At 40.3% G+C, this 24826-nt stretch overlaps 1 protein-coding gene and 1 long non-coding RNA gene across 6 annotated transcripts in view; one reads left to right on the top strand and one right to left on the bottom strand.

Annotated features, from left to right (window-relative positions):
- Positions 1–23973, top strand: part of bcr (BCR activator of RhoGEF and GTPase) — an 81758-nt gene extending 57785 nt beyond the window's left edge. The window contains exons 6-25 of one of the 5 annotated variants that reach the window (XR_015089783.1): positions 584–644; positions 742–794; positions 1178–1318; positions 9542–9663; positions 10503–10668; positions 10749–10868; positions 11340–11415; positions 11498–11602; positions 11919–11993; positions 12217–12314; positions 13795–13926; positions 15501–15560; positions 15728–15837; positions 16032–16171; positions 16259–16393; positions 16478–16583; positions 17502–17664; positions 18667–19763; positions 21387–21440; positions 23425–23973. Coding sequence is in view for 1 of the 5 variants with exons in the window: in XM_086053110.1 (XP_085909236.1) it covers positions 584–644; positions 742–794; positions 1178–1318; positions 9542–9663; positions 10503–10668; positions 10749–10868; positions 11340–11415; positions 11498–11602; positions 11919–11993; positions 12217–12314; positions 13795–13926; positions 15501–15560; positions 15728–15837; positions 16032–16171; positions 16259–16393; positions 16478–16583; positions 17502–17664; positions 18667–18756 (1953 nt within the window). In the remaining 4 variants the exon portion in view is untranslated. Of the gene's footprint in view, positions 1–583; positions 645–741; positions 795–1177; positions 1319–9541; positions 9664–10502; positions 10669–10748; positions 10869–11339; positions 11416–11497; positions 11603–11918; positions 11994–12216; positions 12315–13794; positions 13927–15500; positions 15561–15727; positions 15838–16031; positions 16172–16258; positions 16394–16477; positions 16584–17501; positions 17665–18666 lie in introns of all 5 variants that reach the window. The other 4 variants (XR_015089784.1, XR_015089781.1, XR_015089782.1 and 1 more) reach the window with 4 other exon arrangements.
- Positions 7548–10945, bottom strand: LOC147135715 (uncharacterized). Its single transcript, XR_015089785.1, has 3 exons — positions 10554–10945; positions 9511–9643; positions 7548–8724 (listed from the first exon to the last, which is right to left on the bottom strand). It is a non-coding gene; the product is annotated as an uncharacterized LOC147135715 (long non-coding RNA).
- Positions 23974–24826: the final 853 nt, after the last annotated feature.

Raw genomic sequence — 24826 nt, 5'->3', positions numbered from 1 at the left:
CTAATTTTTTCGTTATATTTGGTCAATCTGCATTTGTCAAAATGATTTGTTCCGATCGAAGTCCGAATCGGATCAATATTATTAGCGTCCATGAAAACAGCGCATCCGATCATAATTATAATCCGAACTCCGACCGGATCAAAGACATTTTGTCCGTGCAAACGTAGCCAATGCCATACGTATAAATAAACCTCGACCGCACCCCTTTTTCTAAGAAATTTGACACCCTGCCCACCTCGACAGTATCAAAACAAACCGCCGTTTGTTATTTGCAGCCTAATTGGCTCACTCATTAGGCAATATGGCTCGCAATTTTTCAAAGCATGTGCCAATTTCATACATCATCCTCCGTGGGTTTTAAGATAGCATCGGGGGCTGCGGTCTGCACGCGCAATGAGGTATTTATCTCCAGGCGTTGTTAATGGACCGAGTGGTGACGCATGACTCTGAGCCACCCGAGCAAGATGGTGGCGCTGAGGGTGGCATTGTTCATGTTGGGAGTGGATGAACTCGCAGCTTCATTGAGCAACCCTGCCATGCATCCAATGCGCTCATCGGGCCTGCCTTTCTCTCGTCCAAACAGAACTTGAAGGTGAGAAGCCCCAAAGACTGCAAGGAGCCGACAGCAAAGAACTCCCTCGAGGGTCAGTCACCTTGATTTGTGGTGTTCTTCTCATTTCGTCGAATACGAATGTGGATTCAGATGTTTAAACGTCTGCTTTTTCTATGTATTGCTGACAGCTTTGCTTTATAAACCAGTGGACAGAGTGACGCGGAGCACGCTGGTGCTTCATGTAAGTAAAACTGCATCGGCGCACGCCGATGATGTATTCATGTCTGCAACGTCAAATGAAATTAAACAAATGCTCTCAAATAGTGTTTGATTGCCTTGTCACCGTCTCCATAAATCCTCGGATGAAATAGCGAGAGGATAATATTAAATTACTCCAATGTCAGATGAAAAAAAAGGATTTTTTCTTGTTTATGTTCGACTTTTTTTTATTTTTTATTTTTCATGTTGGAGCAGAATTTTGTCAGCAGCAAACAATTTCAATATTCAAGAATAGCAATTAAAAAAAAAAAAAAAAATCACCAAATTTACTGGCCACAGGAGCGAAATGCAACTATTTAGACGCAGTCTGGCGCCTGTTTTAGATGTCAACTTTTCTGTACTCAGGACTTGCTCAAACACACGCCCACAAGCCACCCAGACCACCCACTTCTACAGGACGCCCTGCGCATCTCCCAGAATTTCCTATCCAGCATCAACGAGGAGTCCACACCTCGGCGCCAGCTGATGACTGTCAAGAAGGGAGAGGTGAGACATTTCAAAGCCGACGCGTTAGCATCTACCACCGTGTTTTCCCGTTCGCTCAGCCAATTGCTTGTGACTCAAAGCTGCAGTGAGTTTCAGGCGATAAAATAAACACTCACGCTATCCGCTTATAACACAGGTGTCAAACCCAAGATTCACCCGCCACATCATTTTATCTGGCCAACCTAAAGTAAATGACGTGTATCTACTTTGTTTCTTGCAAAACATTCTTACAAAGTGTCTCCAGTTTTAATCATATTGCGCTATTACAAGCAATTTATTGTGACCAAACCTCTCTTTAAAATAAGTTGAACAAAAGTTGAATAAACTACTGTATTTACCATGACTTCTCAACTTAAATGGTAAACTTGGTATGTTTCTTGCTTAGTGTTGTGAGCCAACATTTGAGTTACAGGAGAGCTTCACATAGGTGAAGTAAAAAAAAAAAAAAAAGGAGAGTGCGGAGTGGGCGGTCTCCTTGCACTGCACATAATTGGAGAGAAGGATTTGAATTAAAATTAATAAATACAAATTAAAATAAAATAAAATAAATAAATAAAAAACATTTTTTTTAAATAACATATTTTTTTCCTTTTTTTATATTTTTTTATATACTATATAGACAGGAAAAATATATTATTTTAAAAATACAATTAAATAACTTTTTTTTTAAATAAAATAAAATTAAAAAAAAAAAAAATATATATATATATATATATATATATATATATATATATATATATATATATATATATATATATATATATATATATATGTATATATATATATATATATATATATATATATATATATATATATATATATATTTTATTTTTATTTTTTTAACTCAAATCCTTCTCTCCAATTATGTGCAACATGATGATGTCAAGACCCCGCCCTCCAAATGACCTTGGAGTCACCATTAAAACGAGAGTAGCTTTCTAGCTTGTCACCAATCTGCAGCCTAAAAGCGGAGCTCATGCCCTTATATGGTCACGCCGCGGTTGGCTGTTTGAAGGAGAGGGGGCTCATCCTCCACTTGCCCGTCGTGGTTTCCCAAGCGCTTAATATTCGCCCCCCACTTGCCCCCCCCCCACCCCACACGCACACACACACACAGAGCACCCCCCGCCATGCTGTCTGTCATCCCTGGAGATGACTTGATGCACATGATTGGAGGCTTCTTGATTGAAAGCTTTCGTGACACGGCCGTACATAATGTCGGTAATGAGCCGCCAAGCCGCCGCTCCGACGGGCCGATCCTAAGTTAATTATTCATAAATGGAGGGTGTGAGCTAGTGGGTGAAAGAAAGAAAAATGGCTGAGATGGCTCCTCCCTCAGCTCACACGCGGGTCACGACTGCGTCCGCTACAAAGACACGCTTTAGTCACACACACACACACACACACACACATACGCACGATTGCTGCCTGTCCCGCCCCCTTACGTATTCCTGCTGGACTCACTTCCATCCCAGTCTGTCCACACCAACCACACCAGGCATCAAATATTTATGATTGATACATGAAAGCTGCACATGGAAATCAATGATGCTCATTACATTGCTACTCACTAAAGCTTGCGTACAGTATTTGATATGCCCGAGGTTATTACAGGTTATACAGACTTCAATTATTGGATTTTTTTTAAAGCCAGTAGGGAGAGGACGGCTTACAACAGGACAAGCGTAATACTTGAAGGAAAAATGAGGGGATGAAAGATGGTTTCGGATCTCATCATCATACAGAAACAGTAAAGTTAGAGATTAAAAATTAGATTAAGGCGATTTTTTAAAAAAATGACGCTTTAAATGTGACTGTAATTAATTGATCGCAATTAACGCACTATTTTGTCACCCCTAATTATAATTCACTCCCATATATTTGATTGTTACCAAAAAATAATTCTATAGTACAGTATTTATTTTTGTGCTAAAAGGTTGCCTTGCGTTTGAAGAGCATGGCCTGAATTGCATGAAAATGGCAAAATTAACTCAATGCGGTCGATTAAAGAAACTAAGAAAAAGGATTAAATATGAGCGGCTTGAATTGCAACATTGTAAATAACGTATACAAAAAAAATCCAAGCTAAAAAAAAAATGTTGCGTTAAAAATGAAACAAATAACTTTCATCTCTGTTTTCTTGTTTTAAAGCACAGCATTGTGCTGAAATGTCTTGCTTCCCTCACCGTTTGCCTGCCTCAATTAACGATTTGATTGGCTAAGACACGTCTGCATACACAAACTGTACAATTTATTGCTGCTTAAATGTAGACTACAAAAAAATCCCCCAAACGTTGTTGCTGGTTAAAGTACAATAGCGTCAATTCTTGCCTGCCGTATTCAACAATTCAAACATGTTACTTTAAAGACTGTAGACTGTAGCTGCGAGTAACCTGTCGTTTGTTGGGGCATTCAGGAGCAGACAAGTGCACGAGTGGCCCCCAGGGACCTTTGGCCTGACCATATTGGGGGTTGGAGGGCAAACAAGCAGATGCCGCTTAATTAAAATGCAAACAATAAGGCTGCCAAATTCTCAGTTTACCCTGTCAATCAGATTTGTTTGCCTTTTCAGTCACGGTATAAGTGTATTATTCTCGGTTTATTTTGTACACGTTCACAAGGATAATGACACAACGTAACGATTAAATTAAGAGGTGTTGGTTGAACGATATATTTGTCATTGCGGTTGTAGTGGTATCAAAGTGTACTGCATCCTAATGAGAGTTGTTTCTATTATTTTGGTTGCCTTGTTTAGCGATGTATGCGAGAGTGCCACAAGAAACGGTCGTCAGTATAATGCAGTACGATTACGGGTAAAAAAAAAATATTCATGATTATCTTTGATTGATATTGAAATCACAATAAATAAAAACGATTATTCATTGATTTCAAAATGCAGGCCGAGCTAGTTGAAACAAGGCATTCTGCTAAATATTGCGTTTGTGGAATAAGAGTTAATCCACCCGTTTTTAGCCATCTCAGGGGGCGGCCATTTTGTCACTTCTGTCGACTGAAAATGACATCACAGACCCTCAGGGCTCAGATAACGACCAATCATAGCTCAGCTTCAGAAAACTGGTGAGCCGTGATAGGTCGTTACCTGAGCCCTGAGTAGTTGTGATGTCATTTTCAGTCGACAGAAGTGACAAAATGGCCGCCCCCACAGATGGCTAAAAACGAGTGGATTAACTCTTATTCCACAAACGCAATATTTATCAGAATGCCTTGTTTCAACTAGTGGGCTTGCATAGAACATATTCTTGAAAAAATATATATGTTTGGGTTCACTTCCTCTTGAATCTTGAACTCTCGATTATTTTTTTATCACGTATGAAATGACCTTGTAAATATGTGAGTTTCATTCTGCTGCAGCCACACTTTTGCTTCATCCACATCATTGCTGCAATGCATCTTTGCACACATTCAAACCACAAATAGGCATCTCACTTATCTCTTGATTGGATTTATTTTGTTTTGATTTACACAAGTCTTGTCACCTACCGGGCTTACCTGGGACCTCAGTTATCGTATTTTGTGCCATATCGTGTGGAAATGTGTGTTGGTACGAAAATATGACCCCTGGAAGTCAAAGCTAATTTCCCGTCATCAATGGGATTTTAAATGGACTTTTAAACCCGGTGGGGATGTCCAGGCATGTTTGTATATGGCAACCGAACCAAATGTTACGACAGCTACGAACTGTTTTGAATTGGGAACATTTTGCCTGGTACGTGTATTATCACATCCGATGTAGTCGTGAGTGTATTCTGTGTATGTAAAGCCCAAATGTCCACGAACTTGCTCTATTATGTCATGAACACATGTGCATGTAGTCACACTGCAGCTTGTATAAACAACACTTGGGCGCAGAGATGCCCCTTTAAGCGTGCGTTGGGTTCTAAAAATACATGTGGATTTTGTAAATTCATGCGATTACTCGCGTACGCGCTCTGAGCGAGGCCGCTCCAGGAGACGTCAATATTTAATCTGTGCTCTGCGAGGCCGCGCTTTCTCGGTACACGACGTCCACATTCCTCTTATTGGCTGTTTTTTTTTTTTTTTTTTTATTATTAGTTTGTCTTCCCACAGTAGCAGAGCAAGACATCAGAGTGCACTCACTTTTACATTCATCACGGCTTAGGCTCAGGACCAGAAATGTAAAACATGAATCTTAAAATTCTAAAAAAAAAAAAAATAAGAATAATAAATACTTGAGTGAGTCAGGCACCCAGTGAATGAATGAAAGCTGCATTATTTTGACTTTATTATTTTTCGGATCAAGTGCTCAGGAAGCAGGAAGGCATCTCAAGGCCAACAATTGCCAATTTCTACATTTTTTGATCCAGAGCCAAGTTCTCAAGAGTTATTGCTGACCCTCATTTCTATTGTTTGTTGCAATAAATTTGCCATTTGCGTTTGTCCAGTCTCTTACCCTCAAATGAATCCCCAGGCGCAACGCTTGAATGAAGATTTATCAGTGATAGATGTAATTAAAAGTCCCCCGTTTGCACTCGCGTAGGTCGAAGACTGTAAATACGGTTCATTTTTTTCAATGCGACATCAGCATTCGAGATTTACACGGAGGCACGGTGCGTAATAGAACGGATCATATGTTTCAGCGCTTTCTGAATATTAACAACACCTAATCACCGTGCCGTCTTTTATGTATGATAGTCAAATCAATAATTCATGTCAAACATTCAATGTGTCACATTAATTATGTTTTCTAATGAATTTTACTTGTCTAAAGTGCTTTTAATGGATTTAAAAAAAAAAAAAAAAAGAGGTGAATGCAATTATGTTTTGCATTATATGAGTAATATAGCTACAAGTACCGCAGATGTGGTCTTATTCGTTTTATATTGGCATGACATCTCACCTTAAAATAAAAAAAAATGTTTTTGATTGACTTGAATCAATTTTTTGTAGTATCCAAACATTGTGATGTATTACAGTGCATGCCTCTACAAAAATTCTAAATATAGTGCGACATGAAGAGTGACAAAAGTGGAGCTGGATGGAGCTTTGTTGTACATTCCATTTCGAAAAACAACCTCGTGGGATTCTGATACATGTTGGAAGGCGCACGGGGCCATCGTATTGATCATGTTCATTGATGATGATGATGACAGTGACCACCAAGGTATGGACGGCTATTTGTAGAACTGCTCAATGGTAAATGCTGCTTAGGTATTTATTTTGTCTTCAAAATAATTATTACACGCACCACTTAGAGAAAAATATCAAGATAAAGTCTGTTGCCGGAGCCTTGTTAGTGGATCAAAAGATTTGGCTCCATCTGGCACATTGGTATTTTCTTTTCATCCAACCTAGTCTTCCTCAGATATTCAGGGATTACTTCTTTGCGGTAAAGCGGGAACCATATCAGTCTTGAATGACACAAATGTTAGAGGTAGCTAAGTTCAAAACTTACCGTAGATCAGTATGGCCTTTGGCGGTCTTCACATGATCGACGAAATGTCAACGCTTATTGTTGTCGACGCAACCGCCCTTTTGTTTTTGAACACGCGATGTTTGCGAGTAGTTGAGCGGCGAGCCGGGAGGAAAAGACAGAGAATGTCCAAAGTTTGTCATCTTTCTTTTCACGCTTAAAGCGAAAAGTCAACCCAAACATATTTTTGTCAAGAATACGTTCTATGTAAGCACACTAGTTGAAAGAGGGCATTCTGATAAATATTGCGATTGTGGAATAAGTGTTAATCCACTCGTTTTTAGCCATCTCTGGGTGCGGCCATTTTGTCTTCTGTCGACTGAGAATGACATCACGACTGCTCACAGCGACCAATCACGGCTGAGATTCAGAAAACAGGTCAGCCGCGATTGGTCGTTGTGAGCAGTCGTGATGTCATTTTCAGTCAACAGAAGACAAAATGGCCGCCGCCAGAGATGGCTAAAAACTAGTGCATTTTGCTGCTTGATTTGTATTTCACAAACGCAAAATTAGAATGCCGTGTTTCAACTAGTGGGCCTGCTGGGAACATATTCTTGAAAAAAATATGTTTGGACTGACTTGCGCTTTAGCAAAGAAGTTAACGTGCATTGTGTCCCATAACAGCTTGTCTACGATAAGCAACACAAGGTAATATATTGATGTTAGCTCATTTAACCTAGCCTACCATTGCTACTTACAACATATAAACTCAAATCAAGTATTGACACATACACCGGTGCCTTTCGGTTGCTTTATTGAACAAACGAGCTGCCGATGAGTTGCTCAACAAAAACTGGCTATCAGCCAGCTAGCGCTCATTCACTGGCATCCACGTCACTCACCAGTCCAGGCCCCACCTTTTAAAGTCAGACACACTCAAAAATCCCAGATACTGCAGTAGAAGTGGATGAAACTAACACTTATTACTCGATTAATTGATGGGATAGTCGGTAGAATACTTGAATCTAGAAATGCTAGCTGCAGTCTTACTCTCTCAAGGATGTGAGTGACTGCATACCGCAACCATAAACTGCCTGGCCAGTGGCGAGTCAGGAATTCGTTACCCTGACGACAGGGTTTGTAGCATGCGGAACAGTTGGCCGGAGATCGCCGTGGAGTGTTCGCCTGCCGCGTTTCCTTTGCTACACATTCTTTCTTGCATTCTGCGGTGTTTCTTGTTTTCTTGATCAAAGCGGCTTGAAAGTCACCTCTCGCGAACATCATGCGTTGTCAAAGTGGGCTTCCTACACGTCCGAGCGAAGTGGCTTATTGAGCAGCCGCTCTTGATAAATACGCACAAGGAACTTTGTAATGCTTTGAAATGCTTCGGATGAACGTACGAGGTGACGCCCAGTGTCGTTCCCTCGCGAGGATGCGCTGCAATCCCGTAACACAGCAACGTCCTACCCTACTTGAATGCGGCTAACAAAATATAAAGCTAACAGAAGCATAGACAGAGGAAACACAGAGACAAGGCATGTCTGAGTTGGGGGAAAAAAAAAAACGGTCGCATCAAAAATACCCGATACATCCATGACGACACCGTTCCAATCCCTAGAAGAAAACACTCAATTTTCAACTGTATGAAAACGGGTACAAAATGTTGGCCTAAAAAAAATCTTAGGGAAACTGAGATTACATTGTGTACAAGGCATGAAAAAAAAAAACAATTCCATAATTTGTCCCCGTCTATGGTGTGTTGGGGTCAAACAAAGGGAGTCCTGCTGATATTTTTTTTTTGAAGCAGAGATCTTCATCAGATTTTCCTTCTGCTCTTTTTACTTGGAACAGTTATTGCTGTCAAAGCAGGAAGCCCTATTGCTCTTTCTATGATAGACGACAGAAGATGGCCACTGTATCCAAAGATGATGATGCTCATTCTCTTTGTCTAAGCCTACCTCCCATCATCCCTCAGGCGGTAACTCTGCGGTGGAGCTCTTTTGTCAGCTGTTTGCTTTCATAAACAAAAACAGACACATCGTATGCTCTTCAGTATGTTCTGGCGGTGACACTATGTGTTCTTGAAGGAGGGGGTGGGGGGGCAGCATCGTGGGGGGGGGCACTAAAATGAAGATGATGATGTAACCACTCCTGAGACAAGCAGCAAAACATTGCAAGAAAAAAAAAACGTTTTTCTTAAAAATATTACAAAAAAATCAACATGTTGCTCAGCATGGATTAACAAAAAAAATTCAACGTGTAATTAAAATAAACATACTGCATGTTTATTCTCTATCTTTTTTTTCTTTTAATTCTTCCCGTGTAGCCGCTTGATAACACTTTGAAAACATGAATGTTATATTGTAAGCGCTGAAATGTGGACTTAGGTTCTGTTAGTCATCCTTGTAAAACGTTTATCTTGACATCACCGCCCTCTTTCGATCAAGTTTAGTACTGCAGCCTCATTACATAGTCTGACATCAGTGAGGTGACCAGAACGGCCGAAAAAAAATGTTTTTTTTTTCGTCTTCTCCATACCTTGTTTCATTCTTCTCTCTCCCCGACTCTGACTCACACCATTCATAGAACATTCATCGAGGAATTAGATCATATAAATTACTGTATTAATTACTAGGAAGCTAGTTTTTTTTGTTGTTGTTGTTTCTTTTCTGTTGTTTCTTTTCTGTCTAAGACAGGTGTGTCGCATGTTGCGCTCATTAAAAACAAGTTGTGAAAATCCTATTTGTGCTTTTTGATTCTTATGAGAAGTAGAGATAATGATGCGTTCAAGAGTATTTACCTGTGAGTGTGTCATTGTTTAAAATCCACAGAATCGCCAGCTACTGAAGGACAGCTTCATGGTAGAGCTGGTGGAGGGAGCCAGGAAACTGCGACACGTTTTCCTCTTCACCGACCTGCTGCTCTGCGCCAAACTGAAAAAACAAATTGCAGGGTAAGAGAAATAAGCGGACAGATTTGAAAGAAATTATTCATCCACGTCAGCACAGCTTGAAAACACAACATACCAAATTACCAAATTAAAGTTTGCTGTCAACATAAAGCAAACAGCATTGTGACAAGATTTCCAAAAAGGACAGTGTGTTTGGAAAGTGGACATTTCAACCTCAATACAATGCAGCAAGAATTTAGAACATTTTGTGACGGCTTCCAGAGAAAGTAAGGGTTGTGTGTCGTGAAAAAATTGCCTTTTTTTTGGGAACGTTTTTGTGCAATGTCGCCTGTAGTAAATCTGGTCTTCCCCGGTTGGCTGTAAAGTTTCAGTGAAGAATATCCACCGATAGCCTCGTATGGACGGAAATTCTCCAAATTGATGCGTCAAAATGACTGTGACATTTCAAAGGGCACCACTTGCCCTGAAAACGTAATTTAATTAGTGCGAAGACGTCATTAATTCTGAGAAGGTCAAAGTCAAGAATTTTACATTTCAACTGCTTATTCCATGTTTTTGTTTTTTGTTATTTTAGAAAATTCCACAAAGATGGTGGCCACTTTTCTTGTCCCTAATTACACATTGTGTATTTAAAAGAACCACTAAGTACCTTTAAGTCCACTAGTTCAATGCTAACACATAATGGGAAATGGTCGTGGCCAGGCTAACCAATAGCATTGGTGTTGCAGTGTTATAACGCTTTATAAGCTCTGGTTATTTGAACATAAATGGTGCAGCAACACACTTAAACAGATAATTTAACAATCGATACAGGCATGCATTCTTTATCCTCTGCAAAACATGACTAAGATTACAGCAGATTCCCCTCTTTCATCCTACAGTAAAAACCAACAGTATGACAGCAAGTGGTACATCCCGTTAAGCGAGCTCACCTTCCAGGGGCCAGAGGAGGCCGAACCCCTCACCATCCCACAGGTCCCGGATGAAGAGTTGGATGCCATGAAGGTGAAGATCTCGCACCTGCGCAGTGAGCTCCAAAGAGAAAAGGTAAACCAGAAGGGTTGTAGAAGAAAGGAGGGTGTTTAGCTCAAGCTTGCATGCTGAAATATGTTTTCACGTCATTTCAGAGAGCCAACAAAGGTTCAAAGGTCATAGACCGCCTCAGGAAGAAACTCTCCGAGCAGGAGTCGCTGCTGCTCTTAACATCTCCGAGCATGCACCTCAGAGTCTACAACAAGAGCGGCAAGGTAAAGACGTTCTTCAACTTGCTTCTGTCTGTATGTTCTCCTTATTTTTGGCGTTTGCCAGTGATTACTGGTGTCCCCCAGGGCTCTATCTGCAAACCCTTCCTGTTTATTTATATTTTTTTATCTCAAATTATTGAGATAAAAAAGAAGTGTTATTAGAGAATGTATAATATTGCAACATTAAAAATGAAATTTTAACAGGTGAAGTGAATTTCAAAGTCATTCTAACCTAATTTTCTTTTCCATGCAATCAACGTATAACATAATTTACTTATGTGGTTGATGACCCATAATAATAATAATAATAATAACTTTATTTTCATGAAATTACAACTTATTTTGTTGTGTGGCCCTAACTCATTCATATCCTTCAGACTTGACTCATTTTGTTGAAATTTGCCTGTTGACGTTTCTTCGGCAAGATATGTCACTACGCGCCTGTCCTTACAAATAAATTTTGCGGCATTTCAGAGCTACAGCTTCCTCATTTCGTCCGACTACGAGCGTGCCGAGTGGAAGGAGCTCATCAAAGAGCAGCAGAAGAAATGTCAGTTTTTCCATCAACCCACCATACTGGCTGATCTTTAGATGATGTCCTTCTAAAATGCTTTTGATCATTTCTTTCCAAGGTTTTAAAGCTGCTTCCTTAACATCCGTGGAGCTCCAAATGTTGACCAACTCGTGTGTCAAGCTCCAAACGGTCCATCACATCCCACTTAGTATCAATAAAGAAGGTGAGGGACTTGCTGTTGCTGTTTACCCAACTGAAGTTGCTTATTCAAATAAGACGGCATACTCTGACTGAATTCCTATTTTCAAAACATATTAAAAATGACAAATTGAATCGAATTGCTTCAGTCTAATAATTGTCAAGCCAAATGTTTGATACACTGCAGGAATGTCATCACCCCCGTCCCCCCGCCCAATCTTCTTCCGTGTCTGATCTAGTTCCAGCACAAACACAGATCGGCATGTTTTTCTAATCCTTCTTTTCTGTTTATTGTATCTTTTTTTTTTTTCTCTCTCTCTCTTCTCTGACTGTTTTTCCAGAGGATGAAGCCCCGGGTCTCTGCGGGTTCCTGAATGTAATCGTCCACTCTGCCTCCGGCCTCAAACAGAGCTTGAGTGAGTCACACAGGCAAAACCAAACAGATCAGATCAAATTAATGTTAAGTTCTGACTAATTCGCTTGACCGAGGACTCAGGTTCAAGATAAATGCCGCCTTTAACTGTTAGTCTGCTACTTTTACCACCATGATCAAATCGTCCTTATGACCGCCTGTCTTAGAAGAGACACATTTGACCACTTCGTAGAAAATAATGTGCTCGTATAATGTATTTCTTGCAGATCTCTATTGCACATTGGAGGTGGACTCTTTCGGCTTCTTTTCAAATAAAGCCAAGACGAGAGTGTATCGATACACCACTGAACCCAAATGGAACGAGGTGAGTGACTGGCATACTGCAGCCTTCTGTTAATTGGACAAAAGTAAATAGGGCAAACCTCTTCATATTAAAAAAATACTTAAAGGTTGGACTAAACCCCCTAAATTGCCCCTAAATCATAATTATTTATCTTAACAAGGATATTTTGGACAATTCCATAGTGGACGAAAGTAATGGGACACAACCTCCATCATTTTCTAACCCGCCTTTCCCATTCACTACCCAAATGGTGTCCATTGTTGGCGTCATATCATTTACTGTTCTATCCTTGCAGTTCCCGTTGACGTTCATGGTGTGACATTCATCTCACAGGAAAAGTAAAAAATAACCCAAGCATAGCATACACAGCCCCTGCGAACATATAACACCCATAGCGGACATTCGCGTTCGTGGCACAGCTGGATGTGGGAGGTCAGACACAATCAGCTGCTCGGGGCATCTGCGGTGAAATGTTTGGCCGTCACGGGCCCGATGTCTCGGAGGAGTTTGTTCAGCAGAGTGGAAGTAATGGCAGCTAATGAGGAGCTGCTGGTGATGACTCGCATCTGTCCTAATGTGAAGTGAACCAACGCCATGTGCCAACCATATGCAGAGGGCTCTCTCGAAATAATTACAAGGGAATGTTGGTGGGCGTCATGCTGATTTTGTATGTCGCTCAGGAAGATGTCCAATGCAACATTTCCACACAGAAATGCCATAACCGAGATTTGAATCCCAAACTGTGATGCAGACATACAAACCGCTAATAGTACAGTGCGGCTGACTGACAAATATCATTAGTTGGAATTGTTTTAATAAATAGATATGAAATCTTATCTATCTACCTATCTATCTATCTATCTATCTATCTATCTATCTATCTATCTATCTATCTATCTATCTATCTATCTACAATCTAGCTAGCTAGCTTGCTACCTATCTAGCTAGCTAGCTTGCAACCTATCTATCTATCGATCTATCTATCTATCTATCTATCTATCTATCTATCTACAGTATCTATATCTATATTATCCACAATCTAGCTAGCTAGCTTGCTACCTATTTATCTATCTAGCTAGCTAGCTTGCGACCTATCTATCTATGTCTATCTATGTATCTATCTATCTATCTATCTATCTATCTATCTATCTACAGTATCTATATCTATATTATCCACAATCTAGCTAGCTAGCTTGCTACCTATTTATCTATCTAGCTAGCTAGCTTGCGACCTATCTATCTATGTCTATCTATGTATCTATCTATCTATGTATCTATCTATCTATCTATCTATCTATCTATCTATCTATCTATCTATACAGTATCTATCATCTATCTATCTATCTATCTATCTATCTATCTATCTATCTATCTATCTACCTACCTACCTACCTACCTACCTACCTACCTACCTACCAATCTAGTTACACACAACACCTTTTCCTCACAGATGCATTTTGTTGTCCTCGGCCTCACAGATGCATTTTGTTGTCCTCGGCAGGAGTTTGAGATCGAGCTGGAGGGCTCGCAGACCCTGCGGCTGCTCTGCTACGAGAAGTGCTACAATAAGAGCAAGCAGAACAAAGAGGACGGCGAGAGCATGGACCGCATCATGGGGAAAGGACAGATCCCGGTATGACATGACGTCACCTTCTATTCCGCAGAGCCGGGGCCGGCATGACTCATTACAGGCAGTTATCTGCACCGCTGCCGCGGAGCATGAAATCCACGTTATTGTCCTGTGAATGACTTAAACCAAGCGTAAATTGTCTGATTAGATCACTTTGCCGTCATTATGTAATGAGAGGACACTCGGGGGCGGATGGACTGAGAGAAATTGCTCTCACGGCGCATAATTCCAATGTTAATAAGCGGGTTTCTTTCGGGTTACAATGGAGCAGGAAAATCAGAAGTATTTCTAATAGAATCATTGACAAGAGGCTTGGATTTCATTTGGCGGAGCTCCCACATTGAGCCGTCTCATCTCGCTCTTGCATTCTAGTAAAGCATCCTCACAGAAGGAAATGACACCAGTAAAAGTAAGATGACACAAGCTTGTAGAATAATAGCCAATACGTGAACAAAGGGGAGAGAAGCAAAATGTATTACGTTTGTAATACTTGACATATCCCAAGCTGAGTGCTTTGTATTTGACTACGTGAAATGTCTGCATCGACAAAGAGGGGAAAATGATTTGAGATATCGGATAGAATTTAGCTGCACACCAATGCAGGCTCTGAGTTGCTGAAAGTGTGAATGACAGCGCCATCTAATGGTCTCTCCTGTCACACAATCACTCTATAGATGATGTCATTCCAAGCACAATGATCTGCGCAAATCCCAACATCAGGAAAAATGCTGCACAAATCACAGCAATAAGTTTGTCCTTTGGAAAAAAAAAAAGCTGCTTTACAGACGGATTGGTCAAATGCATTGTGGTTGTAGAAAACCAAGAAACAGTCATTTCTTTTAGACAGTAAAATAATCACCGTCACCACCATCGAGGTGGAACAATAGAAAAACCAGCTGACACAGGCGATTCCTAATATTGTAATGTATGCTCCTCTTGAAAAAGTACTATTCACTCCACAAATGCCCAAATATGCTTTTTTAATTTTATTTAGATGTCTCTTTTTGATACATTTATAAGTAAATTGAGTAATTGTAAGCATAACAAAATACATTCATAATAATAAGAATATGATTGTGTGTTCCAAAAATGTTGAAAGCACGAGTCAGCTTTGCGTGCGAGCAGATGGGACGCTAAATAAGCAGCGTCGAGAGAGAGAGAGCCACTGTCGCAAAGATGGACTTTTATTTGTATTTATTTAGTTTTATTTTCAAAAAGTCGCTTGATGGCTCATTGGAGAAATCCAAAATAATTTGCACACTTTGCACAGCCAAATTCAAATACCATTTCAGTCGTACATCTTTGGTGTAATGTTCAACTGTTGTATTTTACAGGAAAAGAATCGTATTCAAAGAAAGCTGTTAAAACAGTCTTTGAATTGAAAAGTACTTCCCCCCCCCCCCACATTAATTCCAAGATTTTTCTCGAGTAAATATCGGTTCCAAGCTTCGTAAAAAATTGTGGTTGAAAAATGCGACTAATCGCGATCAATTATGGAAATTTTGCGATGAATTAGTTAGAAAATGTTGTATGTCAATGCTGACACGTTTTGTTTCATATCTGCTCCCACCACTCAGCTGGATCCTCAGGCCCTCCAAGGAAAAGACTGGCAAAGGACCGTCATTCCAATGAACGGGGTGCGTCATTAAAACTCTTTTTGACTTTTCTCCATCTTTTACATTCTGCGTTCTCGCGTCTCTCAGTGCACCCCGGCAGCCAATCGGAACTTGGCAGAAAAGCGAGCAAAGCGTACCCCTTCTGTTGTTTTGTTATTTATGACGCAAGTCCTGATTTGCTGCGACAGATTGAGGTCAAACTGTCCATGAAGTTCACCAGCCGTGAGTTCAGCCTGAAGAGGATGCCCTCGCGGAAACCCATGGGTGTGTTCGGAGTCAAGATCTCCACTGTGACCAAGTGAGTTTGCTTGCCACGCACGTTGAAGCTCCTCTAATCATACAAAAAAAATCCCAATCTTGGGTTGGAGTTACTCCGCAGGTCCAAATTCCGATTTCTTCATTTGAAGCAAAACAAGCAATCTGTGGCGAGATGTTCCTTTTGGACCCCGCGCTGGGTCACGCCTCTCCTTATTTTTCTTTATTTGCATCCAGACGAGAGCGTTCCAAGGTGCCCTACATAGTCCGGCAGTGCCTGGAGGAAATCGAGAGGAGGGGAATGGAGGAGGTGGGCATCTATCGAGTTTCAGGAGTGGCCACCGATATTCAGGCCCTCAAGACGGCCTTTGACACCAGTGAGTACAGTAGACCTGGTTCACGTTGGAAACGCGTCGTTAGTGTCCCTGCCCAACGCGAGCCTGTCGCCTTCCCGCGATTGTTAGATCACAAAGACGTCTCGGTGATGATGAGCGAGATGGACGTCAACGCAATCGCCGGGACCTTGAAGCTGTATTTCCGAGAGCTGCCGGAGCCGCTATTCACCGACGAGCTCTACCCCAATTTTGCAGGCGGCATCAGTGCGTTGGCCTTCGGTCAATTTGGTTCGATTACCGAGGCGAAAAAAAAACGCGGTTAAGTTGTGATTGGCTTGTCTCCCGCAGCTCTGTCCGATAGCGTCGCCAAGGAGAGCTGCATGTTGAACCTACTGCTGTCCCTCCCGGAGCCTAACTTGGTCACCTTCCTTTTCCTCTTGGACCACCTGAAGAGGTACAAAAGAGTTCGGTGTCATTCGAAAAAATTCAAAACACCTGATGGTTTTGTTGATGCTTAACACATAACAGGGTCAGAAATTCTGAATTCAATTGAGAATAAGCCCTGAATTCCAATTCAATTCTTGAACTTGAATCGCGGTGGCAAACAGGAAGCAGAGTTGCAATTGAAATTCAAATTGTAGGAAGTAGAATTGGAATTCTGTGAAATGCAAAGAAATTCATTCATCAAAATTAAAGTGTATTCAACAATTAAGGTTCGGCGTATGTAAGCCTACTTACGAAATGATTTTCAAATTTTTATTTTAAAGGGGAAATCAATCCTAAGATTTTTTTTCAAGAATATGTGCTATGCAGGCCCACTAGTTGAAACAAGGCAATATGATTAATATGAAATACGAGTTAAGCAGCTAAATCCAGCCCTTTTTAGCCATCTCGGGTGTCGGCCATTTTGTCACTTCTGTCGACTGAAAATGACATCAGAAATGCTCAGGGCTCAGGTAATGACCAATCACGGCTCAGCTTCAGAAAACAGATCAGCCGTGATTGGTCGTTATCCGAGCCCTGAATGGTCTGTGATGTGATTTTCAGTCGACAGAAGTGACAAAATGGCCGCCCCCAGAGATGGCTCAAAATGGATGGATTTTGCTGCTTAACTCACATTCCACAAACACAATATTTATCAGAATGCCGTCTTTCAACTAGTGGGCCTGCATAGAGAATATTCTTAAAAAAAAAAAGTTTGTTGGAGGACTTTGTATATGCAAAGAACTGAATTATAGTAAATACTAAATTGTAGTAATTGTTTGTATGTGTTGAATTTAAATTACGCTGCAATCAGTTGTCTGATTCCAGCCCAATGCATTCCCGTCCGTCGCATTGGAGAGACATTGTGTCTTGCTTGCTTCTGTGTCAGGGTGGCAGAGAAGGAGAGCGTCAACAAGATGTCCCTCCACAACCTGGCCACCGTGTTTGGCCCGACTCTGCTGAGGCCCGCCGAAAAGGACAGCAAGATCCCGACGAACCCCACGCAGCCCATCAGCATGGGGGACAGCTGGTCCCTGGAGGTGATGGCGCAGGTCAGCCACCTACTCGGCGCTTTATCTCCTCACTTGTGGAGAAGCTCTGAACTCGTTTTTTTTTTTTTTTTTTTTTCCTTTTTTTTTTTAGTTACAAGTCACGCACAGTTACATAGTCAAAAACTAAACATCACACTTGCCTATTTGCCCCTAACATTTCAACGTCATTTTGGGATGGTTTATTCACTTCTAACAATTTTAAACGATTATGACTCGTTTTCTTGTAACATAGCAACTTTCTTTTTTGGATCATTGCGCGTGTTTTTTGCATAGCAGTATTTTTTTTCCCATTAAATGTGTTATTTTTATAATACAACTTCATTTTTGTACCATTTACCGGTATTTTTTTCTGCTAACATTACTTTTTTTTTCTTATTGGTTACTTTATTTAGCTGAACATTGATTACACCTTTTTCCTTTTAACGATTTTTAGGGTCGCACCGATACTGATACTGTTCATCTGTACAGTACCTGGTACTAAAATTACTGGTAAACACATTTTCATCACAATTGCAACACATGATCAATTATCAGTACTCTATCACCGAGTACTCTAATGTAAGTATGGATACTTGAGAGGTATCGGTGCATCCTGACCCAAACAATGTTACTCTCCTAAATTTACCACTGTACTTGTTTTCCATGACATTTTTTTCAAATTTATCTTTAGCCTCATGACAGCACAACTTTTTTTCTTGTGACTTGATGACTTTTCTTTTTAAATGACAAATTTATTCTCATAACTGTATGACTTTTTCGTGCCACGTTTTTAATACCCTTTTGACATTTTTGTACCAATGCAACTTTTTAATTGTAACAGAAATAAAATCCCGTCAATCCATTTTTTTTACATTCAACTTTTCTTTTCTCCTATTTACCCCTTAATCCACTTCTTTTTTTTTTTTTTTTTTTTAGAAAATATGTCTTTCTAATGTTTTTGCCTCTGTGCTCATATTTTCCATGAAATATTCACATTTTTCTTCCACAAACTGCATTTTGCAGGTCCAGGTGCTGCTGTATTTCCTCCAGTTGGAGACGATCCCCACTCCAGACAGTAAACGACAGAGCATCCTCTTCTCCACGGAGGTATAGAGACGACTCTGCTTACCTTGAGCACGATGGAGCCACAGACCGAAGGATTTAAGCTCCAAGTGAGCCTTACTGTAGTACGTTTTTGAATTGACTACATCCCGTGCCGCTCACGCAGCCGGGAAGGATTTTTTTTTTCCCGACCACAAGAGGATGCCATTGAGCCTCTAAACGTGTGTCCATACGTTCCTGGGAAGCCCATTTTCTTCCATCTTCATGGCCTCTCTTTTTCTCCATATTAGGCACACGAAAGCTAAATGTCAATTCATGCTTGGAATTACAACAACAAAACACTTGTTGCGTTTTGGGCCTCAATTGTCAGACATTGGTCGAGTCAAGACCTTGACAAAATGTGTCTGTCCATCTCAAACATTTCCAGACTTCATCTCAGCACATTTGAGCTAAAAGATGAGAGGAATCGGGGAGTTAAACAGAACTGTCGACTTCTCCTGCTCCGTGCCGAAGCCTACACTTCACTTGTGTACTGTAGCTGAAGTCCAATTCAGCGACTTGAGGGACTTATCGAAGGAAGATGATTATTCCTAATGGACCACAATTTCACTGCCCGCAGTTTGGAACATTCTCTCTATTTGTGTCTCCAGTTAGCTTAAATATCCGGGAAGCAATATATTTTCTATCATGGGAATTTTCCCTCCTCCTTGTCACATAGGACATCCTGTCAAATGTTGCTCATGTGTTTCTTGTTGTACATAATCTTAAAAGTTTTTCTTTTAATGGTATAATCTAAGTTGTTCAATGTAATTTATTCCAGCATCCTGGAGAAGAGACTTTTTTTTCTATGTTTACTTAAGACGGTTTGATTACAGCGGCGGGCGGCTAGCGGTTAGCCTTGACTTGAAGCCTTGCGGTGCATAAGCAGGAATTTAGCCTTGTTGTTTTCGATACTACCGTTCTGTGCTACAGTGGCAGACTGGCATGCTGCTGTGGAGGGAAAAGGCACAAGCTTTTCTTATAGTGTCTGACATCCTGAAAAGATCACCTGCGCAGCGGTGAGTGTAACGCCGTAACGTTCACATCCAAACGACGTCAGCTTTTAGCGTTATCTCGTCTCTGGCAGAAGAAGCGCATGTTCGAGTATCGCAGTTTCCGCTCCACTCGCGTTTTCTTTGGCTCGCGGGCTGCCCGTACTGTTGAGAAGTGTATTGACTTTTAAAACCGATGTGGTAAATGCGTTTTAACGATATACACGCCCGGTGAATGTATGTGTGGAACAAAAATGAATCTACGCACCATTATCACATTGTCAGATCATGTAGCTTGTGGAAGGTTTTGTACAGTGGAACCTTAAAGGATCATATTGTCAGGCGAAATCCTCGCATCTCCGAAATGCCCACTTTTCAGCGAGTGACTAAGTGTAACGCGTTAATGAATCTACATACAAACTTAACTTTGTGGTCGACTATTTCATTCTGCACTGAACCATTGCAGCAACCCATTTTTAACAAAAGAGGATTACTGAAATGTATCTAAAATAACAATTTTCACTCGGTATTGTCGAAAAAAAGCTATTTTCCTCACGTTGAATACGCTAATAATGCCTAAAAATAGCAGAAGACATGGCGACTGAGCAATAGAATTGCATTGCGAAAAAATTTTACATTGACCTTATGTGGACAAATGGAATTTCCGCCCTAACTTCAGTTTACTATCAAAGTATATAGAAAGCAGAATACCCCAATGCTAGCAGCTAGCCGCTGACTGGCTAGCAGCTGTCATTGACTTCGCTTGTGAAAGTTAAAGTAAATCTACACACTCTTAAGCAGTCATTAAAACGGACTATTTCGAGTAGTATAATACTATCAAGGTTAACTTATTTTACACTCCAGTGAATGTTGAGAATGTTAAAATGCCACTGCGCAGGTAGTAAAGGTTTTATGATGATGGCGGATCAATTTGATTTCCTTTGACCATGAAGGGTCCACTGTACAATCGCTGCCGGCTAACAATAGCGCTTAATGCTAACACGAGTTGATAGGTTTCCACTATTATGATAGGCCACTCACGCCCATTTACCCTCAAAACAAGGTCTACATTATTGATGCTTTTAAAAGCCATTCAAATAGATCTCTTTTTTTTTCTTTTGTCATTATTACCTAATTTTATGTCCCTGTATTAGCCCCTTGCACTAAAATGTCACAGTGGTAAGGCCACGATTAACATGCAGGCATGTTATTTTATTTTGTTGTCCCTGTACTTAACAAGTCTATTCCATGACAAAATGTCCAGCTACATTGTATACTCACTGTACACACAGTTGGGTTCAAAATAACACAATTTTGGGTCAAATTGGACCAATCCACAAATTGGGTCAATTTGACCCACCTTCTTGCATTGTTTTGTACAGAACAGCTCAGTTCTGGGGGTTGTTTTGTACAAAACTACCCATTTTTGGGATTGTTTTTGCAGAAAACAACCCAGTAGTTTGGGTCAAATTGGTCCATTTTTGACCCAAAATTGTGTTATTTTGAACTGTTTTTAGAGTGTGCACTATCATTATCGAAGCTACAATTGGTTAATTAATAATATGTATGGTTCCATGTTATTTATGTTGTTGTTTTTTCAAATTAATTTTTCATACACATTTTAACTTATTTTTTTGTGTCTCATCTTAGACCAGGCCCATCTGTCCATTTTCCAAAAATCCACGGCGGCCCTTGAGCACAAAGGTTTGCCCACCCCCTCTGTAAACATATCATTGATATGAACAATACAGCCTTGTTTGTGTTGTCGAGCAAGGGGAAATATGGATACATATCGCACATTTCAGTGCTTCAATTTGCTCGTTCTAGGATGTGAATGTACGACAAGCCCCGTCAAATTAGTCACGCGATCCGAGTGGATGAAAGCACAATTGCAGTAGCGTGTCCGTCAGTTTCACTTTCCATGAGCATTATTACGTGTTGCCACCGTCGTTTACTAGCACATATTTTGGCCTTGTGTAGCACGCGCACACTGTTTCAACATCCGCGTCGGAAGACACGCAGCGGCATCCGTCCCTCCGTCCCGATTGCCTACACCGCTCTGACCCTGTCGTGCCTCAACGCAGCTTTTTTTCTTTAGCGAGACGCTGACAGCGGAAACTCCCCTGTTGCCTTTTTTTCGCCGAAGACAGCCACACGTCTCTCCTCGACTAAGACAGGACCTTAAAAGAAAACAAACAAAAAAAAAAAAAACTCGGTCTTAGCTCCTGACGACCACCCTCATTCTCACGATGATGCTGTAAATTGAACTCTTTAAGTGTAAACGGGAGAAAGGATAGTAAAACTCTTGCCTGTGTCCTTACTTTAGCTCCTTTTATGCCTTTTTACTTGTATTTATTTAAGCTTTGTTCAAGTCTTGGAATAGAACGTCTGCTGGGTCTATTTATTTGTAATATCTTGAAGGAATAAATTAATGTAAAGGTAAAGGGGGGGTGTACTTGTTTGTGAGTGTCACTGCCTGTTGAAATGACTGAAGTTTTTTCACTTGTTTGTCCTACCTGCCTGCCCCCTAAACCCCCGCCCCCTTTTTACTGGCTTATTATGACCACTGCGAGTGATTTGTGTTGAACAACAGACTGGCCACTGTGATTGTTCAGTGCGAAGAACGTGCAGCTTCTTGTCGGTGTAAAAGGGTATATGACGCTTCCGAGCTGTTTGATACGGTTTTTAGTAGAGCAGGGGTCACCAACCTTTTTAAAACTGAGACCTACTTCACGGGTACCTATTAATTAGGGCCGTTGGAAATTTGGTTTGGATTTAAAAGATGTGAGTTCATCGACTGAAAGCGCATCATTCCGATTGAAAATGTACCGTTGTTGAATCGTGTTGCACCCCATGTATCGAAATATGTGTGTATGAAATTGTCTTTTATTGGAGAGATGCACTGCACACCCCTTATATATATATATATATATATATATATATATATTTTTTTTTTTTTTTCTTTTGAGGGGGACTTGCGACTGGCTTGTCATGTGCTACGATACTGACCTTTGAACTATTGACAATTTTGTCATTTCCAAATTTACAGCAATGCAAATTTAAGTTAACAGTAAACACAGCTCACTGGTAAGCGGTGCTATGTATTTATTATTTGACAATTGTAACACAAAAGGACATTCATTCATCTCACCCGTGAGTTTAAATTTTAGAACTGGCCCACGGGTTACTCATTGGGTCCTTGGGGGCCACCTGGTGCCCGTGGACACCATTTTGGTGACCCCTGAAGTAGAAAGCGGTTCAGTTTATTGTGGCATCCACCACTGTACTAGTTTGGGCCAGGCTGAAAAGACAAAGAAAAAAAATGTACGAGAAAAAGAACGTTTCAATAATAGTAATGTTAATACGTTTTAAAAATTGCAAAAAATAAATTGAGTTATTATTATTACTACTAGCAATAATAATAATAATAATACCAATAATAGTAATACTCATGATGTCCTATACATGAGATTAATGCCAAATTAACAAACTTCTCGTATTCCATGAGTAAGTAAATACGTTTTTTTCACATTCATTTTTTTTCTAAAATCATTGTCATATTTTTACAAAAGAAAAAAAAAGCTTTTTTTTCGCTCTCGTTTGTAATTTCCATTTTCTTCCAACTATGTGTTTTCCATAATTCTAAAATGATTCTTGTGACTTAATTTTACCTTTTTTTAATTTTCAGTATGGCCCTGCTATTCCTTCACACCAGAGGTGGATGCATCTTCGAGGAGAGTTTGGGAATAAAAATGATTGTTTGGGGTCCGTTTATGGTCGCTCTAACCGCTTGTACCCCTCCTCAATACACTCTCACTACAACCTCAAGCTTACTTTTTGTACATGACGACGTAACTACAATAAAAGGGTTTAGTTTTCTGCGGGAGAGGCAGGCTGAAGATGGAACACGAGTGATTTAGGAATAACTTTACAATTGCAATTCAGTGTTGTTCTGAGAATGCCGCCTTTCCGCTTCTTCACACGTCAATCTTGTCTTCTTTCGGTTGCTTTGACCTTTCAAATGAGGTCAATCCGTGGATGGGACTTGCTGGCCAATCACAAACTGTCTTTTTGTATCCCCGCCCCCTTCGATTTTTGGACTCTTGTTCTCTATTTGGCGTTCCGCTCGTAGAACTGTACAAAGTAATACTGTACTATGAGGACAAACATGTTTGGAAAGAATTTGCAGCCAATGTTTGTACACAAATGTTAAATAAAAATCTCCTGTATCTACGTACATACAGTAAGCTGCGTATTCTTCCGCTTCGGTTTCCATCTCCCTTTTTACGATTGTTTGTCAATATTGATCGAATAATCCTGAAGCGTCAGTGTATGAGTTGCACTTTACTCGCTGACGCTTCTGCACATGCATTCTGACCTACTTTCTACTGCAGTGGTTGTCAATTTACGCCTCAAAAAAAAAATTTAAGAAAAATGCTAAACTTCCCAAGTAACGCCATCGTGACAAATTCAAATACGGCAGGCCGAAATGTTCATCAAAAAGGAGGCAGAGATTTTATTCCTTAAATTATTTTCAATTGAACTGTACTAAAAAATGTATTGCACTGAAGTGCACAGTCACATTTCATTTGGTGATTCTTTCACGTACCACTAGAGGGAGCCCACGTGCCACAAGTGGTACTCATACCGCACTTTGTGAATCGCTGTTAGTGCTTACGTGTTTAATACAGTAGCACAAGTTTATGTTTATATTCCGCAGATACTAATACGTGTTAAAAAGCATACTCAAAGTAGGTAAATTCCATCAAAAAAGTATGCCAAATTCACATAGACTGGATATGAAAAGTCTACACACCCCTGTTCGAATGCTAAGGTTGTGTACTATTAAAACATGAGACTAGGATAAATCATTTCAAAACGTTTCCCATTATTTATAACCTGCACAACTCACTTTAGATTCTCGTAAAAACTTTTATTACTTTTGTTATAATACTTGTCAGCATCAAGTAGACCAAAACTTGTATCCACTTTTTTTTTTCTTTTTTACATTTTTTCACACTCATCACTTTTTTTCTTACATACAAGTAAACCAAAACTGTATATTCGTCAGTATGAGTCAACTTTTCTCA

This window comes from Filicampus tigris, chromosome 15, assembly GCF_054856515.1.
Source record: "Filicampus tigris isolate MCC_2025a chromosome 15, RoL_Ftig_1.0, whole genome shotgun sequence".
Taxonomy (NCBI): domain Eukaryota; kingdom Metazoa; phylum Chordata; class Actinopteri; order Syngnathiformes; family Syngnathidae; genus Filicampus; species Filicampus tigris.
The sequence above is the reverse complement of the archived record's forward strand: the minus strand, read 5'-3'. Positions and strand labels throughout refer to the sequence as shown.